Source organism: Camellia sinensis, chromosome 5 (genome assembly GCF_055761805.1).
Source record: "Camellia sinensis isolate YWXY chromosome 5, ASM5576180v1, whole genome shotgun sequence".
In the NCBI taxonomy this organism is placed as follows: domain Eukaryota; kingdom Viridiplantae; phylum Streptophyta; class Magnoliopsida; order Ericales; family Theaceae; genus Camellia; species Camellia sinensis.
Genome location: NC_138965.1, coordinates 49488446 through 49515049, shown reverse-complemented (window position 1 = coordinate 49515049; position 26604 = coordinate 49488446). Strand labels below are relative to the sequence as shown.

At 34.6% G+C, this 26604-nt stretch overlaps 1 protein-coding gene across 2 annotated transcripts; it reads left to right on the top strand.

The window, feature by feature from the left end:
- Nucleotides 1-718: 718 nt before the first annotated feature.
- On the top strand, nt 719-23215 carry LOC114267413 (putative methionine--tRNA ligase). Of its 2 annotated transcripts, XM_028208473.2 has the most exons (17): nt 719-1046; nt 1156-1300; nt 3643-3796; nt 3974-4129; nt 4553-4783; nt 4931-5074; nt 14355-14445; nt 14568-14674; nt 14781-14895; nt 17696-17832; nt 17943-18008; nt 18126-18254; nt 18353-18496; nt 18596-18716; nt 20373-20608; nt 20716-20817; nt 22669-23215. In XM_028208473.2, the coding sequence occupies exons 1-17, from the start codon at nt 929-931 to the stop codon at nt 22897-22899; spliced, it is 2427 nt and encodes an 808-aa protein (XP_028064274.2). In that variant the 5' UTR covers nt 719-928; the 3' UTR covers nt 22900-23215. The 2 variants fall into 2 exon arrangements, with proteins under 2 accessions (XP_028064274.2, XP_082724960.1); XM_082868834.1 differs by lacking the exons at nt 20373-20608; nt 20716-20817; nt 22669-23215 and adding an exon at nt 20115-20201.
- The last annotated feature ends 3389 nt before the right edge of the window (nt 23216-26604 follow it).

Genomic DNA, 26604 nt, shown 5'->3' with positions numbered 1-26604 from the left:
GGAAATATAAATAATAGCTAACTATATATAACATTTATATAATAGTAGTGGTACATATTATTATTACTAACTTTTTTTTAGTATATTTATAAATACTATATATATAATCATAAAATAAAAAATTTAATTATACCTTTAATCTTATACACAAATATAAATTTATAATTTTTTTTTAATTTGTTGAAACTCATGAACAGTTTCAAATTCAAGTCAAACCTAAATCAATTCACCTCAAGTTTGATTTGTTAAATTTTTTAGTATGTTAAAATTCAAGTTTGAACCTACTAAAACCTTAATAAACATGTAGAACGTAATAAAGTGAGTGTTTGAGAAATTGCTATTTTAGTAAGTTATTTTAGGTTTTTGTTATTTTAGTAAATTAAAATTTTTTGTATTTGAAAAGATAATTGAATGTTTTTTGTAATTTGATGTGATATTTATGAGAGAAAAAATAATGATTATGAATTTGATATTTTTTTTATTAATTATTTTATCATATTTTATTTTGTTTTGTAAATTTTAACCAAAAAATAGTCTAAACTCAAGTTGCCAAACACCCCTCGGCCGGCGAGCAAGGATTCTCTTATTGCATTCTTTTCTTCACTTCCTTCTTCTAATGGTTAAGATTCATTCTAAAAAAAATTTAGTAGCTCAGATTATTTTATTAAAAATTATTTTAGAATGATTTATACCGTTAAATTCTCTTAAATGAATATTAACTATTGCATGGAGGAAGCGATGTAGGAAAGATAAGGAGAGGAGCAAATTGCTTAATAGACAAAAAGATGGTAATTTGAATGAAATACGAGGGCATTTAAGTTCCCAAATAACCTGCCCTAATTGCATACCCCCACTCACTAGTATTATGGCATCTCTTTCTTCCCAACAGTGACGCACATTGCAGACTGCTCTCTCTAACGAAGCAAAGATGGGCGACCTCGATCGGAACGCACCAAAACTTCCGATAGCCGGCAAGCGAAACATCCTCATCACCAGCGCCTTGCCTTATGTCAACAACGTTCCTCATCTCGGCAACATCATCGGCTGTAATACCCTTCTCTCTCTCTCTCTGGCTCTCTCTTTCTATATTGGGTTTGAAAATGATTTTGATTATTTTGTTGTTGATAATTGTATTGTATTGTATTGTATTGGTAGGTGTTTTGAGTGCTGATGTGTTCGCCCGGTACTGCCGGCTTCGCGGTTACAATGCCATATACATGTGTGGGACTGATGAGTATGGGACTGCAACTGAGACCAAGGCTTTGGAAGAGAATTGCACCCCTAAAGAAATTTGTGACAAGTTAGTAATTCTATTTCACTTAAGTTTTTTTTTTTTTTTTTTGGTTTTTTTTGGCCTAATATGTGAAATGAAATTCGGAAATGAAAAAATGTTACAGCCACACCAACCTGAGTGTTGGCTTTGTATAATAGTATATAAGTATAGATATAGATAGTATGTATATATATAAGATATCTAATATTTTATCCATGATCTAGAGACTGTTTTGTATTATTTAAAAATATTTGAATGCGTTTGGTTTCAGTTTTTTGAATTCAGTTCTTTTGTTGTTGTTGTTGTTTTTTTTTAATTTTATATTTAGTGAATATTTTTAAAATTTTAAGTAATTTTTTAGATGCACCTTAGATGTATTTAAAATAGTAAAATATTTGTGAAAAAATATTTTAAAAAATTAATAAATATACAAAAATATGAAAATATTCTGAATTTTCGTATTTTTTTTGTTTGTTTTGGTATTTAGTGTATTTTTTAAATATTTTTTTTCACAAATATTATATTTTTTAAGTCTATTTATGTTAGGTTGAAAATTTTAAAAAATACTTAAAATATTAAAAAAATTCATTGAAAACATTAAAATATGAAAAATAAAAAAGTAGAATTTTCTGAAAACTGTTTTCTAAAAACTGGAACCAAACAATTTATTTTCTAGATAGAAAGCGGAGAAAATGGAAATGGCTCAGAGAATTCGTTTGGCAGAATGTTTTGTTCTTAAAACACAACACGGTCAAATGAGATCATGTAAAGATTTATATGTGAATCCAACCTCATTAAGCAAAATTTGGCTATCTAAATGCTATTCAAAATTTAGGGACTGTTTGGTATTATTGTAAGTTAAATTTTTGTTCTTGGAGTGGAAAAATAAAAATGGCATAGAGAACCCATTTGGCAAAATATGTTTGGGGAGTTTTTAATTTTTTCTCAAGGGATTTCATCATCACAAGACTTGTTGAGGAGACTATTGAAAGTATGTATCTGGTGTGGTCAGGTTGTTTGATTCATTCTGTTGGCTTCAATTAGTAAAAATGTTTCATTGGAAGTAATTGCATGACAACAAGAAAACTTATGGAATATTGTCTATTTGATTCCAATAAAATAAAGATGGGGAATGCTAACATTTTCTATAGCAAGGTCCCCACTTTTTCCATAGATTAAATTTAAAACCCATTAGATAATAAGATTCCATGCCCATAACAGAGGTATTTTAGCCTTTTTAGTGCTGTCTTCTCCGTCCTCTTTCCTCTTCGATTATTAGGGTGTTGAGGAGGAGCCACCAATTCCGCACTTCATTGCCAAGCATCTATCTGCCCTCATACTACATCTTCATCTTGACCCAATGCCTGCCTTCATTGTCCTTGTTCTTGATTTTTGATTTGTTGTTGTTCTCCAAAATAAGAATTATAGCACCATATCTAGGGGCTACATCAGTTACTGTCACCTAGTCATCACTGAAAACCTGTCCATATTTTTTTCCCCTCGCATGTAAGTTGAAAGGCAGCCAAGAAAAGCATCATTAATATCAAACTTGGCTGGCCTACATACATGGCTCCAGTGTGCTGATAATTTAAATTTTGAAGCATTTTTGGCGAAACATAGTATTATTTCATATGAAGCATGGGCACATGCATGGGCATGGGGACGGACACGGACACAAACGTGATATATGTCAATTTCAAATAAATCGAGACACATACATGCTGAAGATACGGCAAAAAAATATTTGTATATATTTTTATTTGCTATATATATATAAATATTACATTTATAAGCAACCAAAATTAATGAAAACTGACACTAATTTAACACTAAAAGCACACTTAATTTAAATCAGTCAGATATTGGATTTGTGTTGTGTTGGAGCTCTAGGAATTGTTAGAAGCCAGCCAGACTGCCTTTCAACTTCACAACTGTGGTTAGATTTATGCGGTGTTGTCAATGGTTTTAATTTTAGTTTTGTATTTTTTTAAAAAAATTCAACCTTTATGTTTTCTAATATAATAATATGACCCCCAAAATTGGTTGTGAAAAATTTAAATAAGATCTCACCGTGTCCCGAAGTGTGTCCCCGCATGTCTCTGCTGTGTCTTTGCGTGTTCTTGCCATATCCAGTGAAAAAGAATTATTAAAAAAATTGACATACTGTGACACTGCTGCATGGTGTGTCGAACACGTGTCCCTGCATGGCGCGTCTGTCCTACGTCTGGGACACTTTTTGTTCACTAAGTGTATGAGATGGCTAATGGCACCCTGCTACATAGGATAGGACGTTACAATCCTGCTTTAAGATATATAGCATTCTATTATAATATATATCTTTCCTCACCTCATCTTTCTTACATTTGTAGATACCATGCAATTCATAAGGAGGTCTATAAATGGTTTAACATAAGTTTTGATGAATTCGGACGCACATCAAGTCCACAACAGACTGAAGTTTGTCAAGCAATTTTCAAGAAACTGTTGGAGAACAATTGGCTTTCTGAGAACACAATGCAGCAGGTTTGAACTCCTTTGACATTAGCTTTATATTCTCAAACTATAAAGGTGATCTGAACTCCTGCTGGGTGTCCTTGTTTTGTTTTCAAATTGTTCAATTGGTGTACATTAGCTTCTCTTACAACTATATTTCAGCCTATATATTATTTGAAACGTAATTTGAATATCTTTATGATGCAGTTATATTGCGATACATGTAAAAAGTTCTTAGCTGACCGACTTGTAGAGGGCACATGCCCGACACAAGGTTGTAACTATGATTCTGCAAGAGGGGATCAATGTGAACAGTGTGGGAAGCTTTTAAATCCAACAGAATTACAAGATCCCAGATGCAAGGTGAATTAATGTCTTACTTTGTGTAACATTTTGTCTTCCCAATACCTTATTGTAATTGCAGTCCCATGGAGCACTATTAATTCCTACAGTTTCATGCAAATGAGCTCTGATTGAGTCCAGACTCTTAAATCCAAAAAAGTTGTGACTGGCCTGATATGGATAGACTCCCTTGTGATTCTCAACAAAGTGAATCTGAAGTTTTCTTGAGAAACTGGATGAGAGTGTAACCCTGTTTTACATTTTCTCTTCCACATTTTAAAACCAAATTACATGCTTATCTAGAAAAAAAACTATTGGAACACAGAAACATGAGTATGTGTATAATATGTAATTATTACAATACTGCGTATTAAATGAGGAAACAACCATTTTTTGACGTTCATATTTTTTTCTAAATAATGCGTGAGCTTGCTTTGTAAACAGGTATGTCGAAACACTCCACGCATCCGTGATACCAACCATTTGTTTCTTGAGCTGCCTTTGTTGAAGGATAAGCTAGAAGAGTATATAAATGAGATGTCAGTTGCTGGGTCATGGAGTCAGAATGCTATCCAAGCAACGAATGCATGGCTCAAAGAAGGATTAAAACCTCGATGTATTACTCGAGATTTGAAGTGGGGAGTTCCTGTTCCACATGAGAAATTCAAGGATAAGGTTTATTAAGAAATATGCTGTTAGTAATGTTTCACATTTATAGATTGGTGTTGCTTGTATTTGTCAAATAGGGAGCATTTGAATTAGTATCAACTGTTTTCAGATTTTTTAAATTGATCTTCTTTTGTCTGAAAATATGATGGTTAGGTTTTCTATGTCTGGTTTGATGCGCCTATTGGATATGTCTCAATCACATCATGCTACACATCAGAGTGGGAGAAGTGGTGGAAGAATCCTGAGAATGTGGAGTTGTATCAGTTTATGGGCAAGGATAATGTGCCATTCCACACTGTAAGTACATTGTCATTATGTTCCATTTTCAGTTATTTGATATTTACGTATTTCTAGCAAACAGGAAACCTGTGAAGACAGTAAGAAACATGCAACATTTACATTTAGTCATATTTATGCGTTGCTGATCTAGTCATTGTGCTTGGCGCACCACTTAGCAAGATTGCTTTGCAACTTCTTGCCTTGCTGTAAATTCAATTTTGGGGTTTACTTGTTTGGGATGGCTTGCATTTTCATGTAATGAGTTGTTTGAATGTTAAAAATAAAAACAAAACCCAACCAACACTGAAAAATAAATAAAGAACATTGGAATTTAATATAGGGGACTCTTGAGAATGATGTTCTTTGTTGCAAAAGGATCTCTTCTACTAAAAAAATTAAGAAAGGGGAACAAATAATCCTTCCTAATATTGCTATAGGTAGGGTTGGGCATTGGGTTGTATTCCTGTCGTGTCATTTTGGGTTCTTTTCAAAATTACGTCACTAACCTAACCGTTTATTTTCTCATGTTATCGTGCTGTGTTGCTTTTGGTCTAAGTCCAGTTTGTGTCATGTTAACATGTCATTCCATGAACTTTCACCCTTTGTTAAAAATACCGAGTGTATGGTGAACTTATTTATTTATTTTTCTAGAAGTTAAATATCATGAAACAAAGTTTGTTTGTTTTGGATTTTCAGGATTCATTTTTTAGAAAATTAATTTTTCTTGTTTTTCATATTTTTTTGTTTTCACTGAATTTTTTTAATATTTTAAGCATTTTTTTAAAAGTTTTAGATACACCTAACATAAATAGTATAATATTAGTGAAAAAAATCTTTAGAAAATTTACTAAATATCAAAAATACAAAAAAAATACGAGAATTCAATACATTTTTCGTATTCTTGTGCATTTATTGATTTTTAAAAATATTTTACTTTTTAGATATATCTAAGTAAGGTGCATCTAAAAAAGTAAAAAAATTGCTTTAAATTTTAAAAATATTCATTAAAAACAAAAAAACACGAACAATAAAAAACTCAATTGCCAGAAAATTGAAACCAAACACACTGAATATTTGTTAGATGAAGTTATTTTTAAAAATATTTGATTAAGATCAATTCCATATTCCCTATTTAAAAAACATATACCCTATTATTATAATCCTTTGCTAGATTGACTCTAAAATAGTTGACAAAAAACAAATTATCTTAAATGGAAAAAAAACGAAAAATTATATTAGCCTTAAAATCCTATTTTACAAACTTTTATATTAAAAAATGTCATTGCACCCTTTAGTAGAAATAAAATTAAAATGTGTTACTATTTAGTCGTTAAATGGGTTATTTGTGTCAATTTCATGTTATGTAGGTTCAACACTGACTTGGCCCATTTAATATTCATGTTATCGGGTTGTGTTATATTCGTGTTTGTGTCAAAAAATGGCCAACCCTAACTCTCTAACTACGTGTATGGTTTGAGTCATGTCGAAAATTCCCACCTTTACCTAAAGGTTGTGATATTTGTATAAAAGAAACCATTGCATTCATAATTATAGAAATAAAATACAATATTTGTAAAACTGATTATTAATAATTCTTTGGAGTTATACAATCATCATAAGTACTAATCAATCCCAAAATAATACAATAAGCCAAAATTACTTGTCTAGGGTTTATCTAAACCCGAAGAAAGGAACTTCGTTGCTCACAGAGTAGGGGATAATCACTATGTTCAATGAAAAATCCGTTCTTTGAACTTTGGAATTTTTTTTTTTTGGCCTCTAGAGTTGCCTTTAATGATTCACGAACCCTTTTTTTGAAGACCTACCCCTCTATTTATTCTTCTATTTGAACTAGATCTATTTTTGGGTCTTAACTCACACAATTGACTTTAATTTTCTCAGCCTTGTGTCTATCTTTGCTCAGGCGGAGCCCGACCTTTGCTCAGGCACCCATAGGTAGTGGATCACCTTCACGAGCTTTTAATTTCTTCATCTCGTGCTGGTTCCTCTCTAGTGGTTACCACCTTTGCTTGAGTAGTGGGTGGCAACGAGGGTTGGTTTTTTTCTTGGAGCTTCATGTCTCTCCTTTCTTTCTTTTGGGGCTCGATCAAATCCAATTAGGTTGCAAAGAGCTCCGTATTAGGAAAATTGATCCACAAAGGCTTAATCAACCTGTAGATATGCAGGAAAGCATTAATTCGTTAAGTAACACAAGTAAATGGACTAAAAGCATACTCTAGGGGCCCTAAACGTGTAACATTTCAGCACCTATTGTAGAGTTGTATCTGTCGGTGGTTAAAACCTCGGCCTACTAATCTTGAGGTTATGGGTTCAAGTATGAGGGCAACCACTTTGTGCCTTTATGCCAAAGGTTGGAGGTGTACCCAACCCAACCCTCCCAAACCCATTAGTGGGTACTAATTGGGTGTTGTTTCTATGCTTGTTGGAGTTGGCCTTGTTAGTGTTTTAAAAATCTCTTGGTGCATTGAGGCACAGACGTCTCCTAGAGCCCAAGTGTGAGGCGCAAGGTGAGGCAAGCGCCTCATCAATACGAGGCACAAGTTGTAGAAGATGAGCAAAATTTAAATATAGGCAAAGTTTCTCACATAACAATTTTTTCTAGAATTCTAAAAATCATAAAAGAACATCCAACATTCCAAAAATCATGAAAGTAATGTTCAACATTTCAAAAAATCTTTAAACATGACATTTAACTCTCTAAAAATCACAAACATAACATCTAACAAAAATCATAAAACATTACATTCACATCCAACAAAAACCAATGTTTCCAGTTTTAAGATAATCCAAATAGTAATAAGTTATATTGAATGCATTGTTGTCCTTGGAACTTAGTAATATGCGTCATCTTCACTAAGAACATATGCCTAAACTTTTTTTTTGATTGCTGGAAAATATGTTTGCCTTTTATATAAAAGGGGTTGTGATTCCCTGTGGCTACACACACAAAAATATTTTAAATCAATGGCTGAGCAAAAGAGTAAGTGAAGCGCATACATGCGCCTTGCACCTTAGCAAATGCTCCTTACCTTGAGCTATTTGAGGCACATAGCTATGTCTCACTGCACCTGGAGCCTAAACGCGCCTTTTAAAACACTGGGCCTTGTGCCTTCACTTAAAGTCTGTTTAGCTGAGACATTGACTTACCTGAGAACCAAAGTAAACTGCACAGCATATGACAGTGCTCCATTTTGTATGATGCCTTACAAGTACAACAAATTGTTTCTTGCATTTTACAGGTGACAAATATTCTATTGACACCAATATTATTTAACTTCGGGTGGTTAGATGTTTTTCATGATGGACAACATTGCCATTTTTTTTTCTGTATGCTGATTAGTTTTACTTTTTGTTTTTTTCTGGTAAAGTATGTTGAAGGGTTGTGGCTTTGTGCTTTTCTAAGAAGGACAAACACTTCTATGAACATGTCGTGTTTGACACCATGTCCAACATCAGCACAACACTTTGGACACTTAAATAGTAAACTCTTAACAATTAATAATCTTGGAAGAGTAAAATATATAAATTAATAAAATACAAATTTTCGATGTGATTTTTTTTGTGACAATTTATCTGTTGTTATAATTTCTTGTATAATAATAGGACATTGATACATTTTTAAGGCAAACAATTATTTTTTTGACAAATTATATGTATTATCTCAAATTTTGGTTGTACAAAAACTTCAAACCCCTATTTTTATTATTAATAAACTAATATGTCCTAAGATTTTTATTTTTATTTTTATTTTTTTTGATAAGTTAACAATTCCGCCGATCCCATTCCTGGGTAAAGGAGGAGGGTTGTGTGTTAGGTAGCCGGCAGTCGACAACCAACATGTAAAAAAATGCTCGGATCCCTTATGAAAATGAAATCCTACTTTGAATCGATTAAATGCTAGGTCATTCCCTTGAAATGACATGTTGTGCCTGCTTTTGGGTGTTTCGAAAAGTAAGCAAGGGGCACCATATCGACACTTGAGTGCGGTGAAAAATGGGCAAAGGTTTCCGCTTTTTTTTTGGATGAGCGCAGATAAAGAAGCTAGTTCAAAACTATAGGTTTAGGGCAGCCGCATGGAATGTAGAAACTTTAAATGGTAAGACTATGGAATTGGTAGACATTATGATTAGGATATCAAACTAAGAGAGATTTTTGGGACCAAATGGATGAGATATTGCAAGGAAATACCTGTAGGAGAGAATCTAGTTATAGGTTGAGATTTCAACAGCCATGTAGGAATTGATAAATTAGGTTATGAGAGGGTGCATGGTGCGTATGGTTTTAGTGACACTAGTGAGGCTGGAAAGGGTATTTTAGATTTTGTGATGGCTTCTGACCTGGTGGCGGCCAATACTATGTATAAGAAGAGAGAGGAGCATTTGATAACCTTTAAAAGTGGGTTAATTAGGAGCCAAATATATTACTTTCTAGTAAGAAAAGTAGACTATCTAAAATGCAACGACTGTAAGGTGATTCGTGGAGAAAGCCTAGTGTCTCAACATAGGATTTTGGTACTAGATTTATGTTTTAAAGGGCAATACCAAGTTAGGAAGGATAGTGGAGCATTGTAGGACAAGATAGTGAGACCTAAAAGGGGATAAACTAGAAAGATTTAAGAATAGAATGGATATAGAAGGTACTTGGGACTTGGAGGATGATGTTAACGCTATGTGGAACTCGATGGCCAATTGTATGAGGAGAATTTCAAAGGAAATCCTTGGAGAGTCGAAAGGAAAGGGACCCAACTCTAAGGAAACTTGGTGGCAGAGGGAGGAGGAGGAGGAGGTTCAAGCGGTAGTAAAAACGAAAAAAGTGTGCTTTAAAAAGTAGCAGAAGGATAGAACTAAGGAAAACTTTAAGAGCTATAGATTGGCTAATTAAGAGGTTAAAAAAGTAGTGAGAGAGGCTAAGTTGAAAGCTTATGATGACCTATATACTAGACTAGATAGTAAGGAGAGAGAGAAGAGAATATATAAATTTGTTAAGATAAGAGAGAGAAAAACAAGAGATTTTAATTAGGTTAAGTGCATCAAGAGTGAGGACTTTAAAGTGTTGGTGAAGGATGAAGAGATTAAGGAGAGGTCGAAGAACTATTTTGAGAAGTTGTTAAATGAGAAATATGGAGGAAGGTCAAAATGGGAGGAAGTAGCCAATAATAAGGAAAACCAAGACTACAGATTCTATCACAGAATTAGGAACTATGAAATGGAGCTTGCACTTAAGAAGATGAAATCGAATAAAGTTTTAGGACCCGATGATATCTCCATTGAAGCTTGGAAATGTTTGGATAAAAAGGGATTGCTTGGTTGACTAAGTTATTTAGTAAGATTTTGTTGACTAGGAAAATGGCAGAGGAGTAGAAAAGAGTATTTTAGTGCCAATCTATAAGAATAAAGGGGGTGTCTAAAATTGCAACAACTGTAGAAGAATCAAACTGATGTGTCATGTAATGAAAGTATCGCTGTATTGTGCCATGGTTGAAATCACATAATTCTAGAGTTAAAAAGAATTTGACTTTTTTAATTAGATATCAAACAAAAACTAAGGCCTGTTTTGAGAAGTTGATATTTCGGGAGGGAAATCAAAAAATCATTACATAAACAGTCTTTTTCTTTTTAATTTTTTCATAAAAAGTTAAAAAAATAACTAAAAAGATCAATTCTCAAAAGTTTATTTTTAAATTTTCATTAAAAATTTTAGAGGCTTTTAGCATATAAGCCCTTGATAGAGTGGAATAGCGAAAATTGATTTATGTAGCTAACCCCACTTGATTGAGACAAAAAGATTAATTTGATTTGATTTGGTTTAGAGGCTTTTAGTGCCTCTTGGCTGCAGCTGCCCAAGAAAAGGGGCTAAAGAAGAGCTAAAATCACCAACACCAATGTATGAATAGACCAGCTGCCCTTCAAAATTTGATAAATACTACTTAAAGCCTAGAGAGCTTGGCCGTAAAAAGAAACATATCAATTTAAGGTTATTTAATAACGTAATTAATAAAAACATGCAAAGGGTAGCTCTTCCAATTCCAATAATTTGAAACAACAATGACCACAAGGGCAATTCTTAAGCCTACAATGAATCCCTTTCAATAAAACCTACAATGAATAGCAATTTCGACCCATCAACAACCGAAACACCATTTCAGGATGGAAAAAAACACATGTGATTGTACTACCTAATTTTCATCAAATTATATCAAAAAATTCTATTATGCAAGAGCAAGGACAGAGGGTACAAAGATTCAGTCTCAAAAATCATAGAGATATGAATGTCCTTAATTTGACTATCCAAATGGTGGATGATATAGTTGAGTGGAGAAGAAAGATTCATGTAGCCGACCCTATTTGATGGGACTTACGGTTTGGTTTGGTTTGGTTTGGCAAGGCCTTGGGTCTTGGGTCTTGGGGGTGTGCTCCCTCCAAGGTTCAGGGATTGAAACCTTTTAAGTGCTAATAATTTCTCAGGGCCATCGGAATGGGGGAAAACCATTGAATTAACTGTAGCGCCCTTGTGGGAAACTCCTTGCCGAGGGTCTGTGCACCCCTGGGGTTGAGTCGAGTTGTGATTCGGACACCCAGTGCCAATCAAAAAAAAGAAGATATTATTGTTAATGTATTTCTTTTCACTCAGAATTTTATAAAAATAATAATAATTATTATTGAGTGATAGAATTATTAATTATATTCCTTGGAAAAAAAAGTCATTTTGTGTGTGCGAAAAGGCTATTAATTAATAAAGGTTATTAAGCTATAGAATATTCATTATAAGAGGGCCAATTATTATCTGGCATGCATGAGGCCTCCTTATATAGGGTGGTGAACAAGCTAAGTTGAGGCCATGTGGCTCAACCTCCTTGGCTAGGCAAAATAAAGGGGACTTCAGGCAACTTCGCAACCTCAATGAGGCCTTGCGGGCGTATCATATGTGGTCAGTTGGTAGGTATGAAATATCCCTATTTGTTGTGTTAGAACGACTTAGGAGTAGGTGTACAACCATCGAGGTATCACATGTCTTGGTCAATGCCCCTCTCTCTCTAAGACTAGTCCAAGTGCGGTCCGGATACCCTTGAACTTCCAATCTACAAATCCTTTGGTGGCCCTAAAAGAGGTACCTAGGCCCTGCTCTTAACCTAAGTTGTGCTAGTAGGAAGCTTCAATCTTAGAGGTCAAGTCACACTCGATGCCGCTCAAGTGAACAAATCTAGCTTGAGATTTGGGTGAAGGAGGTCACTAGCGGCACGCAGGGTGCGCAGGGCCTTGGGAGAGTGAGGTGTGACCTAAGGTGCTTAGGCCTGGGTGCTAGATTGGGCCACGTGTCATCTTGGGATGCAAGCATGGCATGTGTGTGCGCATATGTCTTGCAGTCCATGACACCAAATGGATGTCATGGCGATGCCTTGTGGAAAGATTGGACAAATATACCTACAACCTATAAGATGTTTTGTCCCTGTCCTATTGGGTTCATGATTAGGCTATATTTCAGAGGCTCGAGTTTGGAATCCTCTGACTCACCTAACAAAACCTTTTGGAGAAGGCTTCATGTATGTTGGTGGAGGGTTATGTGTGGATTTCTTCTTTGGAGAAGGCTACAATGCCAGCTGGTAGTTGACCATATTCAGCCATGTTTAATGCTGTTTTGTTATTCTAGTGGTATTTTATAAAGGAAAAGAAAAAAAGAAAAAATTAGATTACGTGTTAGGGAATGGTGTGACAATGAAAATACAACCTGTTTCATGCACACAATGCAGTTCTTCATTTTAAAGCTGAACACAACCCTATTTGTGAACCTGGCTTTAAACTGGTCATTTTAGTTTATGATAATTTGACGCAATTCTAAAATTGTATTAAACACATTATTGCATTCGAATTTAAATATTCAAACTTGAGGTTCCAGATCCGTCACAAACAAAATGGAATTATAGTTTGTAGGTTTGCTAGGTAAGAGCATAGTTGTCAAATTGGGATTCGAATCGTGAATTGAAATGGACTTGTACTAAATCGCGAATCAAATTGCGAATTGTAAAGATTCAATCACTTATTTTAAATTATATAGGAAAATATATCCACACACATTTGGATATTATATATATCTAATAAATATGAAATATTTAGACTTAAATCAATGAAAATGTTGTTTTGAATGATGATCACATGGTAAAGTTAACACGGATTTCTATGTTCACCACTTTACCTTTCCCTTTTTAGATATTGTTTCTTATCAACCATTCTTAATAAAGAAAGTAAACGAAGCCAAACTTTCAATTTCCAAGTAACAATAACTCAACAACAATGTTTTAAAATTTTTACAAGGTTAAGAAACCAAAAACTTGAAACTTAATCAAAAATCTCACTTGATGCCTTAAAAAAATTCCTTTTGTAAATGCAAGCACTTGGATAAAATTGAATATTTGAGAGTAAATTGGGAGGGAGAAAGTCAAAAGATGGCATATAGTAATCCTAATGACCTTAAAAGGTTGTATTGAACCCTTTCCAACAATAAAAAACCAAAAAAGAAAGCCAACCATTGATTTTAGAGAATTGAATTGATTCATGAGTCAACGATTCGGTTCAATGGTCCACCGATTCATAGCTATTTGCGATTCATGTAACCTGTTCATATCGATTACCCACTGAATTGAATCAAATCGTGCGATTCTAATAACAGAGGGCAAGAGTTGGAATACCATAACAAAATTCTGGTCCTACAACAAGAACTTAAAACTCATTATAGTTATGCAAAACATATACAATTTGAACAATTTCTGAAACACCATAAAATTAAATGAATCCGACATGAAAGCCAAAATATTTCAAAAAGGAGATGAAGACGACCATGGATCAAGAAAGAGGGAAGAGTGGGTTTTAAGATTCATGTTTTTTGTTAGTCATGATGATGCCAAGTATGGCAGGCATTGACTAGTTCTGAGGGTTTCAGTTTCATTCATTGAGTTTTGTTTTCAACCGAAGCCAAGCGTGATAATAACGAAAGATGATAATCTATTAATAGCTGAGAAATCAATTAATTCTGAGTTTGAAGTTCACCTAGTTTCTGTAGGAACTGCTGCCCTAAAGGTGCCTATAGTTTTTATGCTGGTTTTAGGATTGTGACTTGACAGGTGTATTTAACTGGGTAACTCTGGTCAAACAGTCACTCCTAGAATGTAACGCATTTGTTTAATTATTTGTGTCAATACTCAATATCACAACTGTTAAATGGGATCAAGTTTTTGATGGTTTGAATATTGAATGTTTTAGCTGTTAATGATTATCTTTTCCAGGTTATGTTTCCATCCACGCTTCTTGGAACTGGTGAAAACTGGACTATGATGAAGACAATTAGTGTTACTGAATATTTGAACTATGAAGCAGGTTAGTTAAATTCAAATTATGGTTTAGGTGCCATCTGATTACTTTGTGGTTGAGTGACAAACAAAATCTCTTATGGTTTGTGTCTTGCACATTTTGATGTTATATTGGGTTTTATGTGCCAGGGAAGTTCTCAAAGAGTAAGGGCATAGGTGTTTTTGGAAATGATGCAAAAGATACAAATATTCCTGTGGAAGTATGGAGATATTACTTGTTGACTAATAGGCCAGAGGTTGTACTCTTGTTAAAATATTATTTGACACTGTTATCTGCTCAAAAAGAAAGAAAAAAGATATCTATTTTTGCCATTGCTAATTCTTATGGATTGCAATAATTAGGTGTCAGACACATTGTTTACGTGGGCAGACTTGCAAGCAAAACTAAACAGCGAGTTGCTAAATAATTTAGGCAATTTCATCAATCGAGTGTTGAGCTTTATTGCTAAGGATCCAGGTAACTGTTTTGGATATGAAGAATTCAGTTTCAGAAAATGCTTACTATTTGATGTGTTTTGATTCTTCACTGTTTCTTAACTGGTTTTAATATTTTTGGTGTTCTTAAATTAACTGCATATACAACAATTTACCAATTTGGTGGACAGGGCATTTTTTAAAAGGAAAATTTCTTTTGGATATGGTTTGGCTTATGAAGCATGATTACTTCTAGAAGGGAGACGTATCCATATCGGATACTGATACTTATGGATACATATCAGATATTAATTTTGAAATATCGAATACTCCAAGTCATGCATCATAATTTTTACAAAATTGGAATTGTAGCATTTCTTGCATAGCAGTTTGTGATGATAAATACAAGAATATTTTCATAATACTTTGTTTACATCTTTGATAGAAAGAACATAGTGAGTTAATCTCCTACTTTTTCATAATTTGTCGAAATGACATATCTTTATTGTATTATTTAGAAAGTAAGGATTACTTTAAATATCATTAATTAAATCAGCAAGTGAACTTGTATACAATATTTTGACATTGAACACTAATGCAAATGGGTAAGACACTAGGAAAACTCGTGGAATGTTATTATAAAATAAACATGTTAGACTTGATATTGGAATGAAATATTTGCAAGGCCTATTGAAAATTTAAGATGTAAAGTAGTTGCCAACTTAAATTAAGACCTAATTCATAAATATTAGTATCTTGCATTAGAAAATTGTAATAGTTTCTCAACATTCTTAAGCTTTTTTGTAACTCATTTGCTAAAAATATTTTAAAAAGTTTTTTTTTTTTTTACAAACATATCCTAGTAGTACCCATATCCTATTTTTTTAGGTTTTTTCGTATCACCGTATCCATATTGTATCCCGTCCGTATTTGTGCTTCAAAAGGCTTGCCAGTTCATTGCCATACTTGACCTAATTTTCTTTCTCGTTTGCTCTTCCTTCTATTTCCTTGAAGATTGAAAAATATAACAGTAATTCAGCGTAGGTAGGCATCTCTCTCAGGATCCCACACTTATGAGATCAGCAAGGATGGAGAAAACATTTTTGTGTTTGAATTTTCTAAATCCTGTACGTAATTTTAGATTTAATTTAAATTATGGGGGTTTTGGGCTATTTTTTGGCTAAAATTCACAAGAAGACAAAATAGGTTAAAATAGCAAATAAGACAAAATGTTACATCAAACCCATAATCATTTTACTTTTTCTCTTACAAATATCACATCAAACTACAAAAAAATCCAATCATCTTCCCAAACACAAAAATTTTAGCCTATTAAAATAGTCAAAAACTAAAATAGCTCACCAAAATAGCCAACTTCCTAAACGAGGCCTATATATACATATGGCTTGAAATGTCTGTATGTCTAATTGGTCTTGAATGTGTGAGCAAAATGGGGAAGCAACTAATCACCTTCTTAATTCATTGTATGGTGGCTAGCTAACTTTGGGTTGTGATTCTTGGTATATTTGGGTTTTGTGTGTGTTTCCTAGGGAGTTTCATAACTTATCCATTCTTGGAAGGGGTTTAGAGTGGGGAAAGTTTTTCAAAACTTATCCATTCTATGATTGATATGGGTTATTTAGGGAGAGCACAATTGGAAGACTTTATATGGGAGAGAAGAACTACTTTTTAAATTGAACAATAGAAATTTATACCTTTTGTATGGTTGGTTTTTGGGTGGTGTTGATCCATTTTGAACCATTTTTTGGATTTCATAGTCTTTTGAGTAAATAGTTAATGTATAAATACGTGTGTTGTTTTTATTTCTTATAGTGCTTTTCTTCTTGTGTATATGGGTGACACTCCCTTGGTGCCTTCTTTCTAATATAATTTTACTCATCAAAAAATAATAACAATAATTATTAAAACTGTACCATGTAGGCATTACATACACCAAGACATAATGCCAATGAGAACCTATGAAACTTAGATCCTGCATAGCAAGCATACATTCCATGCATATCCTTTGCGTAAGCTTGTCCAAGAGATTGGTGTGAGCAGGGTGAGGGCTGTGAGGCCTCTCTTTTAGAAGGGACATGGGATTAAAGTTTCACTAAGCATAGGACATTTTTGCATTTCTGTAACTGCTTAAAAAGCAGCTTACTTTTTCATATTGTGCTGATTTATTTGTGAACAATTGGAGTATAATAATAGAACTAGAGCCGTAATTGGAAATTAGGAATATATCATGCCGTTCACAAGGCTGGGATGGCCAGCTTGATCCAAGCAGAAGGTGCCCTTAAAAGAACTAGAATAGGGGTGAAGGAGGCTACCTAAACTCTCGTTGAAATTTTAGCTTGATGATGAATTTTTATATGATCTTGTGAGGACATATATGGCGTGGCGTAGTATAAAATCCACTTATCCTGATCCCTCCTAAACCTGTTTCAGGTTACATTCGTATTTCCTTTCACTGGTTTTACCTATCCCATCCTGGCATCCTGTTTTTGGGTCAAATGCTATCCCTAATGATAGAATAGGCCTTTTTCATGCTCCATTCATACCTCATGGTCGTTATTTTGCTTATGAGTACTTGAAATTAGAAAATATATATAATATCTCCTTTATGAAATTGTATCACACCAATCTCACGTCTGACATTCTAGGTGTTTGGTTTGCATTACCCTTGTTCCTTTGTCATGTGTTTTCCTGGAAAAATGATTTATTTATATATTATGCTGGTGTTTCAGACTGATATTTGTTGCTAGACTTATGGGTTTTGGAATTTTAGTTTTCTCTTCTAATTGCATGGTTTGGCCTTTAATCACAATGCAAATTGACAGCTTTGGAAGAAAGTAAAGGCGTAGGATATCATTCTATCATACCTGATGCTTTAGGAGCAGAATCGCATCCCTTAACCAAGGCATTTGGAGAAAAAGTTGGTGATTATGTAGTGCAATATTTTGAAGCTATGGAGAAGGTGATTGATGCCCTACTTGCCAATCTGGTGTTCTTGCATGCAGTTGACCTGGAATATTGCTCTCCATTTGTTTGCATGAGGATAATGTTCCTGTTTGTATTTTCATACAGGTTAAACTAAAGCAAGGATTGAAGATTGCAATGAGTATTTCGGGTGAGGGAAATGCATATCTGCAAGTAAGCCAGCAACATTTTTCTACAGTTTGTTTTGGGTGCTTGTTTAGTTTGACAATTTGTGAAGTTTGTATCTGTCACCCCTTCGAAGATGAACCATATTCATAATTTGCTATACAGGAAAGCAAATTCTGGAAGCTTTACAAGGAGGACCAACTTTCTTGTTCAGTAGTTATGAAGACTTCAGCTGGACTAGTATATCTTCTTGCATGTCTGTTAGAACCTTTTATGCCATCCTTTTCCATTGAGGTATTCACTGCCTGTGGCTCCATATAACATTTTTGGAATTTTTGGGACATGTTATTTTCATCAATGCTTCTATGCTTTTGCCTCGAATGCCAATACAGGTATTTAAGCAGCTCAATTTGCCTCCTGAAATGCAAGTTTTGCTTTCTGATGAAAATGGAGATATTGAAAGGGCAAAGAGACCCTGGGAGTTTCTACCTGCTGGTCACAAAATTGGAATACCAGAGCCATTGTTTAAGGAACTGGTATATATGTTGTTATTTGCGTCATATGTTGTGTATTAGCTATTGTTTCATGGATTTGGTTGATAACATACTTATTTGGTGTGAATTTGGGGTGTGCAGAAAGATGAAGAAGTGGAGTTCTTTAGGCAGAAGTTTGCCGGAAGTCAAGCTGATAGGATTCTGAAGGCAGAAGCTGAAGCCAAGGAGCTCGCTGAGCAATTAAAGAAAACGCAAGTTTCAGGTTACATTCCTCCCGTTTCTATTCAATCAATTGTCAGTTCTTGTGAGTTGTGAATGCCAAACCCGACAGTTTTTTCTTCTTGAAGCTTATGCATCCCATACATCTAATGTAGTTTTTGGAACTTCTACGTCATTCTTTGATGTATATGCTTGTGTTCCAAGAAGTGCATTCACTTCTAAGAAGGCAGTGTGTTTGTGTAGAACATTATAACACCTATCAGACACTCCGAACGTGTGTCGGACACTCATCGAAATGTGCCCTTTCAGTTTTAAATTTTTTTAGACTTAGATGCACTTTGGACACTTGGTGGATACATGCATCCATCGCTTAGACACAAGTGAAATACAATAAAGTAGATTTATATCTTTTAATCCGTTATTCTTCAAATTTTAGGAATTTGTGTTATATTCTATTTTTTTTTTTAATTATCTTTGAATGAAATATTCATATATATGACATATAATAAATATACAAAAAATTTGCATGGGACCCCCATATGTTGTGTTGTGCATTTTTTGAAGAAGCATGAATGCTTCTAAGAAGGAGCACTTTGTCTCCGACGCCAACATGACACAACAGCCATCGGATACTTCCCAACCGTTCGACACTCATGAAACATATTGTAAGTTTGAATAAAATAACTCGGAATAAAACAAAAACAATAACAATGCAAATTTGTACCCATTCTCTTCCTTTTGACTTTAAAAATTATTTTCTTTGACTTAAATATTCATATATATGAAATATAATAATTATTTATCTTTCTATCTCCCCAATTTCTTTTGTTTTTGACTTCGTCGACTTGGTTAACGTTTCTTTTCTCTAGCTTGTCTAGTTTAGCGGTCCAATGGAAATTTTTTGTATGAAGTTGGAAGTGACTAGAATGTATGTTGTGCATGTTTAGTAAGCAATAGCTCATGCAAATGCTGTTGAAATTGAAGTTCAGGGGTGTCTTCGAATTTCAACCAAGAGCTTGGCCGGGTGAGCCTGGGAAGGGAAGGCCTGCCGGCTCGTATGCCCATGGTGACATATAATAAGTATATAAAATCATATATTTTGCACGTACCTCACGTGTCATGTCTCACATATTTTGGAAATTTGTGTCTTTGTGTCCATGTCCATTTCTACGTCTGTGCATCTTAGGTTCTCTAAAATGTGGATCTAACAAATAATTATAAAAATGTGTAAGAATATATTCTTACACTAGTATAAGTGATCTCTCCCCATATATTATGTGTATTGTTTAGTTCATTGGTGTTTCTTATACATGATACATTTTTTCCTTCTTGGTGCATTACTGGTCTTTTGTATTTAAGAGCAAACTGATTCATTTGGATTTTAGGGACATTTTGATTTTTTTACTCGTTGAATGATAATCTGTTCATATTTTGTTATTAGTCTCAGTTCTTATTTGATGCTTGATGCGACTGTTTACTATGAGATGATGCCCGGGTTTTTCTAGCCAGTTCTGGCCCTGTTAGCTTGACTCGGTAAAGGAGGAATTTCCAATTTTAATTTTTGTTACAAAATTTTGTCTTTGTTGGTTCTGTGCATGTATAATTTAAATAGGTACATATAAAATGCATGCCTACCGTTGTGAAACATGAGAATGGTCCATAAATTGTTGCTTACTTGACTTTGTCATTGTTTTGATAGACGGAAGGGGTAAGAAACAACAGCCAATGAAATCTGCTGCTGCAGCCAAACCTAAGACAAGTGCTGAAGCAGAAGTTTCTATAAGTAGACTTGATATCCGTGTTGGTCTTATTACGAAAGCTCAGAAACATCCTGATGCTGACTCTTTATATGTGGAAGAGATTGATGTTGGTGAAGGACAAGCACGAACTGTCGTTAGTGGACTTGTCAAGTATATTCCGCTCGAAGACATGCAGGTTATCTGTCCTCTGTTTTTCCAGATTCCTAATTACCATTTTTTTCCCCTAGTTACTTAGTGCCTGTTGTTTTGCTAGTTTGTTCATGATGATGCTCTTTTTCTCAGAATCGGAAGGTCTGTGTTCTTTGTAATTTAAAGCCAGCAACTATGAGGGGGATAAAATCACAAGCAATGGTTCTTGCAGCTTCCAACAGCGATCACACCAAAGTAAGTAACCCAGTTATACTGTTGTTACCTTCCCTAGACACCAAATAGAGGGGGAAAAGAGAGAAGAAATGAAAAGGATGAAAGAAAGCAGACTGATTTTTTTCCTCTCATCTGCTCTGGGTTTAATTTTTACAATGTTTAAGTGTTCCGTCGTAAAAAAATGTAATTTCAAAGCTTTCCTTAAAACTTGGCTATCAATCCTCTCGCCTTCTGTACATTGAAAACTGATTTTTTTATTTTTTGTAAGGCAATTTATTAGGAGCATCAAAGGGGGTACTTGCCTATGTACAAAAGGTTAAACTGTGCAAACAAGAAGACAAAAGAGATCTAAAACTATTACAAGTGAAGCGAATTCACGAAATCTGTATGGTTCATGTATTTGGCCTCAAACCAAGTGACACTCAATGGCTTGCGAACATCCTGTATTCAAATCGTAACAATTTGATTACATTTTGACATCCTAATGGAATATTCGAATAATTGGTTACGGTCACATATCCACCTTTCATAAATAGGTGTTCTTCCCTTACATCACAATACATTCATACATCACTTTTGTAAGAGTTCTCCCTTGAGCGTTGGCATACTAGACACTGGCACTTTACTCTCTCTCTCTCTCTCTCTCTCTTTGTGTGCGCGCGTTGGACTGCCCTATCTCTGACCCAGTCATCCTCGTTGTCTCTGGTCATCTCTGGTGAGACCCTGACCCCTTAGGCCAGACCATTCTACACCCTGGTTAATGTGGATCTGCTGCGTCCTGGTTAAATTGTTAATTGCAAGGATCTTCGCAGCTTTAATTTAAAAATGGACATATATATATGTTCCCATTTTTAAATTGAAAGTAGACATATGTATACCCATGCATCCATAAAGCAGACTGAAAAGGGTAGGCAACAATCCATCTCTTGATCCTGCAAATTCCTCCTCAATTCAACATCCCATGTCTTTATCCACACCTCTAACATAATCTGTTACTGAGACTTCTTTGTCAACAAGGAGAAGAAAAATAGCAGGAAATGGCTATCTCAAGAACCACTTCAACACACCACTTGATTAGCTTGTATAAGCCTTTGTTAGTGTTGCACAACGCAACTATGGTTCTGGTGCATGTATAAGTGGGCCTGGCACTAGGTAGAAACCTGTTATCTAATGTATCATAGTAAATTAAAAATATTACCTTGGCAGAAAAGGGCGGGGCCCTTGTACCGCAGCCAGCTCTGAACCTTTTTTGGGATTTTGCTTGTTTAGTTCCAAACCTGCCCGTACCCTGATTAATTGTTTCCCAAACCTGTCCCATTAGGGGGGTTTGCTTGAGTAATCAGGTTTGATTGCCATCACTAAATTTTGATTAGCTTAGACATCATGCTGATTCATGCTTTGAGCTACTTCTCAGGGTGTCAAAGCCTTTCATTAGCCCTTGAGTGTGGGGGGTTCTCTTCCACTGAATGAGCAGAGCGAAAAGAGAGTACGAAAGAAATGAATGCATTTCAAACATGGATAGGATAGGATAGGAATATTTTTTTAATCCCCACTTCAGCCCCATATCGTTTACAACAAACAAATGTTGGTGTTTATGAGTGCATTTGATCATGTTTTGATGTTAAATTAAGTTTTTTCCTTTGTTTTTGTTTTTAGTCTCAAAGTGCAACTATTAGTTATTGTTTGATTTTTAGGATTTATTTGGGGTCAACATTGTAGTTCCTGCCTGTCATAGAACTGAGATTTGGGCTGTTAATGTTTTTTATTTGACTTTTTTAAAAGCTCTCATGTGTGGTTTGAGAATATGAATAGATGTTTAGTGAAGAGATCACTGGGAAATGTAAATCCTGATTGATGCTGATGTGATTTCAGGTTGAATTGGTTGAGCCCCCCCATTCTGCTGCTGTTGGAGAGAGAGTAACATTTCCAGGGTTCAAAGGTGATCCGGATGATGTTTTAAACCCTAAGAAGAAGGTTTGGGAAACACTTCAAGTGGATCTACACACAGACAGTCAACTGGTTGCTTGCTACAAAGACCTGCCATTCACCACTTCAGCAGGCATTTGCAAGGTTTCATCCATATCTGATGGGTCAATAAGGTAGACAATAATACCACTTACCTACACAAATTTTGGAGTTCATGAAACCCAGAAAGAAAGAAAAAAATAAACAAGATTTTGAAGAAAAAAGAAGAGCAAACAAGATTTTGCCTTTCTTTTTCTTTTTCTTTTTCTTTTTTTTTCCGTGTCGTCATTTTATCTTTGTGTTTCTATTTATATCTAATTGTAGAAAGAAACCATTTTCACACTATGGATTCTGTAATAGAAGCGTACTAAATGCAGATTGTACTGATTGATTGTGAACTATTCCTGCCCTTGGATGGCGCATAATGGATTTAGCATTATATTTGGGATGCAAATTTTGTGTTAAGAGTAAAGATATTGACGACTCGTCAATTATGTGTTAAAAGTGAACAAGTGCACAGAGAATTAAACGCAAAATGGGACATCTGTCTTACATTTGAGACTTACCACTAGTTCATACTGATAGACATGTGATATAAAGATATTATTTGATTTTTTTATTTTATTTTTTTGGATAATAATTGGGAGAGGCAGTGAGAAGATCAGAATAATGAGAAATGGGGTGTCACGTATTTATTTATTTATTTTTCAAAATTATGAGAATTTAAGAATGAATATTTGGAGACTTTGACATAACTACATTTGTTTAAATGTATTTTAGCATTACACTCGTGTTATGTACAGTTTTACATAACAAACTACAATTTTATTTTAAAAATAAAAGATATTTTTATAGTAACAATAAAATTGTTTCCAGTCAAATAAACTTAGCTCAACTACACTTAATTTTTATTTTTGCTTTTTTATTATTAATGGTGCATCCTAAATATTAAATAACAAAAATATGTGTTATAACATAATTGGTAAATATACAAAAGCAAAATACAAGATAAATTACAAAAATTATCTTACGGTAAGATATGAATAATTTCTTCTTTATATTATATAATAGTATAGATAGGTAGATTATATGGAGTAAATGAAAGGGATAAACAAGCAGTCGTAACCTTCAGTTTCTATGAATGCTGCAATGTCATATTGATTAATAAAAAAACAATTCTTAAAAAGAGTAAGTTGGTGATAATTTCAATCTAAGGACAGTATAAGGTATTATGTCCAGTGTATATTTTTTGTTGGTGAAAGATTCACCTTTTGTAAAATAGTTTGATGAGAAATTTTTTTTGTTTGTTTTAAAGGACAATTTATTTTCAATTTTACCTCTTAATTTATCTGTTGACTTTTCATTGACTATCTTTTTAAATTTATATCTATCTATTCAATTTTTTTCTATCTATTTAAATTTGTATCTATCTGTTCAAAAAAAAAATTATCCGTTCAAATTTATATATATCTGTTCAAAATTTATTCTCTATTTGTTCATTTTTTCCCTCCTTATTTGTTCAAATTTTATTATCTGTTCAGTTTTTTCATTTATTTGTTTAAATCTATCTATCTGTTCAATTTTTTCTTTGTTCAAAAAATTTATCTGTTCAATTTTTTTCTATCTGTTCAATTTTTTATCTTTTTCTATTCAAATTCTCATATATACACAGATAAAGAGGGAGATGTATTATAGATCTGTGAATTTGATATTATTACAAGAATGCTGCTATTAGCACTTATTTTTTTTCTTTGGACTCCCTATTTTTTTTAATTCCAATTTTGTCCAAACATAAAGTTACATTTTTAACCTCTCTCCCTAACATTCTAATCCTAATTTCCCAAACTCTAACCCTAATTTCTCAAACCCTAACTCACCAACCTTTTCACCACCATCTCTACCGGCGACCACCACTGCCACTGCCGTCGGTGACCCCTCCTTGTATCTCCAGCGAGGTCTTTGAGTTGACGGGGCGTTCATGATCTGCGAACCAGAAAAGCTCTGAAGTGGGTTTGGATGGTAAAGGCAGTAACATCGCAGAGAGAATTAGAAGCAAAATTAGCAGAGTATTGGCGGCGGAGAGAGGATTTGATGACGGCAATGCGGCGGAGAAGAGAGGACACAATGGGTTGGATCTGCGTCTGGGTCTGTTGGTAGAGTTGAAACTCTTCTTGGTATTTGCATTGATGGGTCGGCAGTGGTGGTTGGTGGAGAAAAGCTTTGTGAAGAAGGTGGAGATAAGGAGAGTGGAATTGGGACTGCGAAAGAGGGTGGTGGTGGTGGTGGTGGTGGAGGAAGAGGTGTACAACAGGTAGAATAGTGGCAGTAACAATAGGTGGTGGCAACTGGTGGTGGGTGGTGGCAATGAGAGGCCATTGGAGGGGGAATCTTGGAAGAACAGTGGAGGGGTTTTTGAGAAGGGTTACGTTTTAGGGCTTTGATTCGAGTTGTGGGTTGCCGGAGTTAAGGTAGTGGTGCCTGAGGTGGTGGTTGGGAATGGGGCTAGGGTTTAGGTTTGGATTTGAGGATAGGGATATAGTTGGTATTGAGGTGGGAGTTCAAAGAGAAAATAGTAGGGGCTCATTTTGTTGGGTGGGGGTCCAAAGAATTTGGTGGTCCGAAGTAAAGATGTAGATGCTAATAGCAACACTTTATTACAAATCTATTTCATCATTAGCAATATTCATCATCATCGTCAACAACAACAAAAACTTAAAAAAAAAAAAAAAAAAAGCAAAAAAAAGTGAGAACTCAACAATAACAAAATTTTTGTTCAGATTCGATGAATATGAAGAGAATCACAATATAAATGGGGGACTCGGGGGACCAAAAGCGATTTGCTAGGCCAATTCCATGTCCCTAGCGAGTTCCTTATCCTCGAAATGGCAGTTGGCATGTTTGCAATCATCGATTCACAATTTTCTCTCAAATTACAATGTTCAAACAGTGGATACAAACACATGCACACATACATATATATCTTATTTAGAGAGATATATGAACAAATATACTTTTCAAGTTGGAAGGACGAAACAGATTGATGACAAATTGGGCAAATTGACTGATCCATACACTAAACGCCTTACTCTCGCTCCGGCGAGCAAGATTTGAAGGTTCATGGTCGTCGGCGCAATGAGGTGGTCGAGAGGTTCGATCGCGATCTGAACTGAGAGAGAGAGAAAGAGAGAGAGATTCGTTTAGATTTGATGTTGTCCACCACGAGAGATAACGATAACGACCAGAGATCATCGCTGGAACTGGCGGCTCAAAGCGACGAACTTTGGTTCAACGATGACGGTGCTACGGAGCTCTGGTTCAACAACAAGGGTAGATAAGCATTGACGGAGAAGGGGGTGGCGGAAAGGCCAGTGGCGACGAGGGCAAATAAGCATTGACGGAGAAGGGAGTGGCGGAAAGGCTAGTGGCGGTGGTAGATCTGGATCTAGATCTACGGCGGCGGCGGCGGCGACGACGATGACGATGAAGTAACGGATCTCACTAGAGCTGTGCAAAATATCGCCTAATTTGTTAAAATCACACTGATTCGCATCAATTAGCATTGCTTTATCAGCTAATTGCAGTTTAAACTTTAAAATTTATAATCCGCCTTCGAAACCACTCCGTTCCATATATATTTTTTAACCTACAACAAAATATCAAAATAAAAATAAATATAAAAGAGATTTAATATGTGAAATTTTTTACAAATTAGTAGTTCTATATATGAAAAATATTATGTAAAATTAGTTTGTATTATATATATGAAAGATATTATGCAAATTATTGTTTATATATTATACGAAGGCTTGATAATTAGTTACAATATTCTTCAATCCGTTAATC

What these genes read in the sequence shown, in the direction of transcription:
- LOC114267413 (XM_028208473.2), top strand. Translation starts at nt 929, where the DNA reads ATGGGCGACCTCGATCGGAACGCACCAAAACTTCCGATAGCCGGCAAG. An exon ending in CTGAGAACACAATGCAGCAG is followed by an intron (nt 3,797 to 3,973) that starts GTTTGAACTCCT and finishes TTTATGATGCAG; the next exon opens with TTATATTGCGATACATGTAA. An exon ending in CTTTATTGCTAAGGATCCAG is followed by an intron (nt 14,896 to 17,695) that starts GTAACTGTTTTG and finishes GCAAATTGACAG; the next exon opens with CTTTGGAAGAAAGTAAAGGC.